At 27.7% G+C, this 8,128-nt stretch overlaps 1 protein-coding gene across 1 annotated transcript; it reads right to left on the bottom strand.

Annotated features, from left to right (window-relative positions):
- Positions 1–2,402: 2,402 nt before the first annotated feature.
- On the bottom strand, positions 2,403–6,176 carry LOC103864912 (zinc finger protein ZAT12). The gene has a single exon (XM_033289285.1). The coding sequence runs from the start codon at positions 4,434–4,436 to the stop codon at positions 3,990–3,992; it is 447 nt and encodes a 148-aa protein (XP_033145176.1). The 5' UTR covers positions 4,437–6,176; the 3' UTR covers positions 2,403–3,989.
- Positions 6,177–8,128: the final 1,952 nt, after the last annotated feature.

Genomic DNA, 8,128 nt, shown 5'->3' with positions numbered 1-8,128 from the left:
ATTATTTGATGTATTAAATATTTTTACATATTATGAAATAATAAATATATATTGAATCATTAAAAGTCAGTAACTATTAAATATATAATTAAATTGGTCTGAAAATATAAATCAATTTTATTAATCCAATTTTTTTTAATATTTGATAGGATATGTAATCAAATTTAAATGATACTAACATACATAGTATATTTTAGTATATTTTTAATATTAATGTCTATTAAATGATGATTTCTACTCATATAATTTTTTTTTGATCATTTGTATCTTTTATAGAAAAATTTTAAATTACTGATAACAAAATTTTCATTGTGAAATTAATAGTTTTAATAATTTATAATTTAAAAAAATAAGTTGTCAATGTTCGTTCAAAACTTTTACCAAAAAATTGTTCAAAGTAAATTTTGAAACTAAAAGATTTATGTATTTTATATGGTTTATAGTTTAATTTAAAACGATATATATATATATATATATCAATCTTAATAATTAATTAAATTATACTTTTTACTTATATAATTTTGTAATCATTTGAATGTGAGACTTTTAACAGTTTTAGTAATTTATAGTCGTTTTCCAAAATTCAAAATATAACATTTACAGAAAAATCTAAATTTTTTATTATATGGTTATTGTGATTGTTTAATTTATTTAATAGTTTAAAATTAAACCAATATGATAGAAGATACACTAATTTTTATCAAATCTTTATTATTCAAAATTATTAATTGTCATATATACTTTAGCCACATTAGGTAATTCTGTAAATTTTATTTAAGGAAATAATGAAGTACATTAATAATGAATTTATTGTTAGTTTAATAAAAAACCTTATTATAAAATTAGATGGACCAACATATTTCTCTAATGATTCTAAGAATCATCTTAGTGATGACATGTGGCTACAAAAAAAAGTTGTAATGTTTCTCAAATAATATATAGGGGATACAGTTGCTTTTAGAGTATCCAAACTCGACCAAGACATGCATAAAGGACTTCGACTTTTATATTTTGGATAGAATATTACAGGTTGGACATTAGTGGAGGCTGCTGTAAATTTATCTGAATGGGGATGTTCATTTCACCATTTGGCATATCCATCCAGCTGATCCATCTGTATAATCTATCTAGATGATCTATTTAAATTTTATGAGACTATTTGTTTGTCCATCCAAAAGGCTCATATGGATGAATCATCTCGATGGATTTATGTTCGTTTCTTTATTTTCATTTCCATCTAGATGAGTTTAATCATATATTTGATATTAATTTTAATATATTGAGTTTTATTATTTAGTCTAAATTATATTCACAATAAAATTATTTTAAAATTAGATTTTTTGGTTTTGCTGGAAAATGGAAATTTGTTGGTTAGAAAATGAGTTTTTTTGGTTTTACGGGAAAACGAGATTTTTCGATTTTGGCAAAAAAATGTGATTTTTTTACGGGAAATCAAGTTTTTTAGCTTTGCGGGAAAACATATTTTTTTTGCTTCAGCGGGAAAGCGAGATTTTTCAAGTTTGGCGGAAAAAAAGTGATTTTCAGTTTTGACATGAAAACAAGATTTTCTTGTTTTGATGGGAAACAAGATTTTCTAGTTTTTGCAACAAAAAAACAAGATTTTTCGTTTTTTTTTTGGGGGGGGGGGGGGGGGGGTGAGAAAACAAATTTTTTTTGGTTTTGACGAATTTTTTTTTTTGGTTTTGACGAGAAAATGATTTTATAGTTTTTGCGGAAAAATGAATTTTGCGGTTTTGTAATTTTTCGTGAGTGACAAAATGATATTAGGTTAGGTTTGTAATTTGTCAATTATATTAGGAATATAATAAACATTATCCAATTTTGGCAGAAACATAGTTCAAATTGGATTAAACAGCTGATTTTCAAAATTAAACATAAATTTAAAAATTTATCTAAGTGAACTATTCGGATGACTTGCACTTTTAATGGGTAGAAGAATAAAAATCTTATCTCCATCGAGATTCATCTAGATGGATTAAGGAACAGCCCCAATCACCAATTCAACTAGCAGTTCGTCTTACAAGCCTGATTCCATGTATGAACACTTTATGCCGGGAAACTAAAGACAAACTTATACATCATTGTCATCTTCACAACGAAACAAACCAAAACATTTTTCTAAAACCAAATCACCACGAAATATGATTCCTTGCTTCCAACCATTAATTAGTTGCATAGGCCCCATCATTGTTTCATAGTGACAATGGTGAAAATGATAGTTCTGAAAATTTGTTGAAGACTATTCAGTTTAAAATTATATACTGGAGTACTATTTGATCAAGAAATTATCGTTATTATCAATTGATTCTAAAACTTTTCTTGACAAACTTTAAAGGTCATTTTCTACTTTGGGCTTCTCTTATTAATTTGAATTGTTGTTACTTCGTCGATTCTGTTTGATGGTATTTTTTTAAATGTCAAACAGCTAATTCCATTATCCACATACCACATGTGGTTTAAAATATTTTTGTAAATTAAAAGCCCTTTCTAAAAAAAAAAAAAAAAACTTTTGTAAATTAATGAAATTGATAGTCTCTAGACAGTTTTGTCTGATCACCAGGTAATTAATAGGGGATCGTAGCCTATATATTCCTGGCTAGCTAGGATGGTTGCCATCTTAATATTACTTATTAAGTACTTACGCTGAAACTTGGTTTCTCTCTTCAAATTTACAAGAAAGTACTACACCACTACTGTAGTGGCACTACAAACTTCCAATAGGTCCAATCATTGCAACAAACTGGTATCGATGCATTTCATCGCATGAATATTCATCCTTACATCCTACTAATTGAAATATGCAAACTCTATATAAATTATGCGTTGGTTAGATAACAAGAAAAGTACATCTAGCGAAAATCAATCTTCTACATGACTACGACCACTAAACTACAAACACTTGCTTATTCTTTATCATATCTTTCGTTCCACACAAACATTTATCACCATCGACTCATTTTAGTTGAGATTTATTTTATCTGGATACTTTGATTCTCCATGACAATGACATAAATTTTGAAATACTAATCAGTCAATTTCTGTAAACCAAAAAGTCATAGCGTTAACGAAATAAAATATTGAAATTTCTAGTATAGTACTGTACATGACTTTTCTTTTGTCCCAATAGCTTTTAGCAGATATTTGGTAAGTGGAGTACGATATATACCAAGCGTTAAAACAGAACTAAATGTCCTATGTATAGACAAATAAAAAAACTGAGATGTTCTATTTATAGACAAATAACAAAACCAAGATGCACTTCTGCTTATGGAAAAATCCTTTTTGGTTTGTTTATAGAACGCACCTATTTATAATGATTTAGCGATGATAAACTTATTCTGGAATTAGAGACTTGGATTTGAGTTTTTCCATAGTCGATTTAAAAATTGGTTGATCACTGACAAAAATAGATCTTTGTCATTGGAAGCTTTACTACTAACAAAACAATCACTAAATCACAATCACTCTATTAACTAACAATCTAAACCTGCCGTGTTTTCTTACAAAAACATACTAAACATACAGTGTGAAACCTTTATAAATTAATAAAGTTGAGACTACACCAAAACTATAATTTTTTTATTAATTTATATAGAGATATTAATTTATCGATATATTAATTAAACCAAAAACTCAATTTGAGACTATAAAATTATATTATTTTATAGAAATTTTTAGTGTATATTAATTTATATAGTATTAATTTAAAGAGGTTATACTGTATTTTCATTCCCAAATATTTGACGATACCCCAAAAATAATTCAACAAAAAGATTTAGCAGACCTATATATTAGTTCTTTAATTGTAATAACTCGACAATATATAGATAATATGTATATATGTCTATAAATAACAGTACCATAAAGTTCTTTATACAAAACTACTGGAGTCCTAAAATAAAACAAAATAACATATCTCTACACAAGTATAAACCCACAAAAGAAGAAAAGGTAAAAAGATCAGTAAATCACAACATCCCAAGCTCCAACTTCAAATCATCATTCTCTCCCGGCGTCAAGTTCAAATCCATACACAAGACCCTTTTCCCATTACCGCCGCCGGATTTCTTCATAGTCACCGGCGCTGGTGCCAAGCTTCGGCTACCTCCTCCTCCTCTATGCTTCCGCATGTGACCACCCAAGGCTTGCCCTACGGCGAACTCGGCACCGCATATAGGACACTCGTGTTTCACCGGTTTGACTCTCTTGGGAGAAGGAGGTGCGTGGCCTTCAAGCGCAGCCGATCTGCGGTGGCTTGCTCGGTGGCCTCCCAAGGCTTGGAACGACGGGAACTCCTTGTTGCATGTCTTGCACGCGAAAACGCGGCTTTTGGTGTCGTGTTGGTGAGCCTTTGATAGATAAATCAAGCAGCTTGCCATCTTGTTGATCATCTCTATCTCTCTTTCCTTTTCCATTTGATTTGATTTGGTTTCTCGAAAAAAAAAACACTTTTTGCGTGTGTGTGCGCTTTGGTTGAGAAATGAAAAAACGAAACGAAGAGTTTGTTGAATTATAGATTTACGATCGTGTTTATATAAGCTGAAACTAAGCTTATCTTTGCATTGACCTTTGTATTTGGTTTATTGAAATTATAGTTTTACCCTTTCCTCTTGCTGAAAAAACATCGCCTCGTTGACTCTCACGTTCAATAATAGTTTTGTGTTAGTCTATATTAGGGGCAGGTATTACATCCCTGATATTTAGTTTGATTTGTTGTATTTTTAGATTTGATCTAAGAAATCCTAATATAGGTAACTCTAATACCAAAACAAAATTTACTGTCTAATATATATGTATATATATGTGTGTATATAAATAATTGTATAAATTTTATTACTGCAATTTTTACAATATTTTTATTCATTACATTAATTATTTAGGTATTAAATATTTAAAAGAAAACAAAATTTATAATTTATAATGAAATATTATTTTTTACATTTATTGTAGCTTTTCACTCCTGAAATTTATTTATTTATAAGAAATATATAAGATATCCGGCTAAAAATACCAAAACTTTATCGAATATTCAAACACTAAATACCTACATAATGGTGGAGCAAACAAATCATAAATTGAGATAGCGCGGATTACAAATACCGGATTACAAATACCCAGATATCAGCTATACGTCTACTCTAACCAAATAAGTGAATAACCAATGTACGAAATATCAAAAGACAATAATAACAGAGTATATTAATGTATGAAAAGGCCTACTAGTACAAGTATGTCATCATGTTCAACGGCTTAGATATACATGCAAACATAATCAATAAGGCCATGAGTTAGTATATGATACACCAGTTGCCATTTTGGTTTTTTAGCTAAACGCCAAAATCAGTAAAAAAACTCAATCGGTCATGCAAAGAACTAGCTAATACATAGCTGAATTCGAATTTCATTAACCATTTAATAATAATATATAGAGAATTAAGACTGTTAGAAATGTCAATGTCACACATAAAAGCAATATATTTTTTTTATTGCCAACTGTTTAATAGTTGGAAATCTATAAAAATAGATATCCAATTGATAGGTCTGAAGTTCACTGCTAAAACTTATGTTTAGAAAACAAAATATTACATCATAGTAAAATACGGTTCAATATGCCTACAAAATTCAATACCTCTTATAAATTGAATATACACTACTAATTTCGATACCAACAAATGAGTTAAGTAATCTACTTATGAGCAATAAAATTGAAGAGTTGTTTTCGTCAATAAGTATATATAGCAGAAATCTAAATCTATATAAAATTAAATATAATGTATGATGCATAACCAACGATAAGTTGGTCTACTAGATACAATTTTAATAACCCTAAATAACTTAGAGGCCATATATAAGAAAATATCTACTTTCTAGAAGAAATTAAACTTATATAGTCTAAACCTTATTTTAGAGGAATTTACCAATGTAACATGTCCACTACTTTCTAGTTATTCTATATATATTTATATATAGATATATGCATGTTATATCAATACTATTAAAAGAAAAGGAGTCTAAAAAAATCTACCTATAAAAGTTGTTTGGACCATTTCATATAACTCATTATTTTTTGGTCTTACCTTATATTTATACTAACAATGTTGCCATATATTTCTCTAACAATAATTTAGTCAATTCTTTTATTTATTTAAATCTCACTCCTAAATCCTAATCATTACTATTATTATATTTATCATTTTGATTTTTAATCGTAAAAGCATTGAAACTAATGTTTTATATTATCACTTTTATCATATAATATATGATTTAAAGCAAGATAAATTACAAGACATATATGTGTACATTCTAACTTCCTCTTTCGTTTATAATAAAGTAATCATATCATATATAAATTTTCTCACTAAAATCTCATATCATATACTAAACTTTCAACCGTCTATAGTTTGATAATATTTTCATATTTAAAAATGATTTTTCTGAATATTCATGTTACCTTCACAAAAATGAAGAAATTCATTGGTTCTATTAAAGCTAACCCGACTTCACGATATCAATATTGATTATTCAAGATTTTGAAAATTATTTGTTTAGATATTATACTTTTATATACTTTCACTTAAAACGAATCAATACTATTAAAAGGAAAAGAGTTTTAAAAAATCTAATATAAAATGTTGTTGGAGTTATGTATAACTATTTATTATTTTTCTGATAATACATTAATCATTCTAATCATACAATATTTTAAATATTTTTAACAGATCTTAATATTATTTCTTATGATACTTTTACTCAGAAAAATATTTCATCAACCATGTTTTTGTACAATAACGTTAAAAATCTATATCAAAAGGTTATTGGACCTGATATGGACGTAATGAGTCCACATCTGTTCAGGTATTTAAGATCCTAAAAGAATTCAAAATATATAAAAAATCTGAAAATATCTGAAACACGAAAAGTATTTGAAACTCCAAACAAATACCAAAAAAATTCAAATACCTTAAAATTTAAAATCTCATTCAAAATCTAACACGATGAACTGAAAAATACCCAAAATTTTATCCAAATACCCAATTTTTTTTTTAATTTGAAAAATTTACCTGAAATCAAAACTCTAATCATAAACCAAAAACTTAAAAAAATATCCATAATACCGGAAACATATTCGTAATATCCAAATATACCTAATAAACACATATTTATGATCGGGTTTAGGGTAGGACCCGAACTCAAACAAAGACCTGCGGATAAAAAAAAACACAATAGGTTATCTTTTCTGGACGTGAACTAACCTATAATTTTGAGTCGGTTTGGTTTGTTTTTTTGATCCGGATATAATTCTCATGTCGAAAAAAAACTTACGTAAAAGTGTACAAATAAAATCTCAAATAAACTAATTTGTAGATTATATAGCTGTTAAAAATTATGTTTTTCGATATAATAAAACTTTGTATTATAATATAATCCAACAACTCCGCGCTTTCCAAGCGCGGATCAAAATCTAGTTGTTATTATTAAAAGCCTATAAAAGGATAAAATAAAGACAAAACGCAATTTGGGAAATAGGTATTTTGGTAAATTAAAGAGGAAGTACGGCAATACTTTTGGTACGGCGAGTTGTGTTGAGTCATGGAAACGTCATCGATACTAAAATAGTCGTGAGTCAGACCCTCTAGAGTGTTTTACTATTAATCATATGCTTTATCTTTTATCCCACTCGCGTGTGCATCTCAAGCTCCAACGTTTCAAAACAGGTTTCTTTTAGTTTCCTTTTTGTCCTCGTCGTGTAAGATTGTTCTTCTTTCTCTTCATTCAGCATCACGCATGAAAATTACGTAACGTGTTATCTTGGATGTTTTAGGTGTGGAAGTTAATTCTTAATGACTGCAACCAATTTTGCATGAGTTCATACTTTAAGTTTTTTATAAATCGAAACTTAGATATATCTATTAAAACAAACATGTTATATATAATAAACTCCGTCCCAATATTTATTTTATGAATACATCTTTGTTTTTTTTTTAAACATAATAATGTTAATTCAGTTTTGTTTGCTTTTTCTTTTTTTTTTCATTGAAAGGTAGGAGATGATTTTCTAGTTTTCTACAGTTCAATTCCAATACGATGTCTTAATTTTAATTTTCAG

Source organism: Brassica rapa, chromosome A04 (genome assembly GCF_000309985.2).
Source record: "Brassica rapa cultivar Chiifu-401-42 chromosome A04, CAAS_Brap_v3.01, whole genome shotgun sequence".
Lineage (NCBI taxonomy): Eukaryota > Viridiplantae > Streptophyta > Magnoliopsida > Brassicales > Brassicaceae > Brassica > Brassica rapa.
The sequence above is the reverse complement of the archived record's forward strand: the minus strand, read 5'-3'. Positions and strand labels throughout refer to the sequence as shown.

Coding starts and splice junctions, on each gene's coding strand:
- LOC103864912 (XM_033289285.1), bottom strand. CDS start 4,436: ATGGAAAAGGAAAGAGAGATAGAGATGATCAACAAGATGGCAAGCTGC.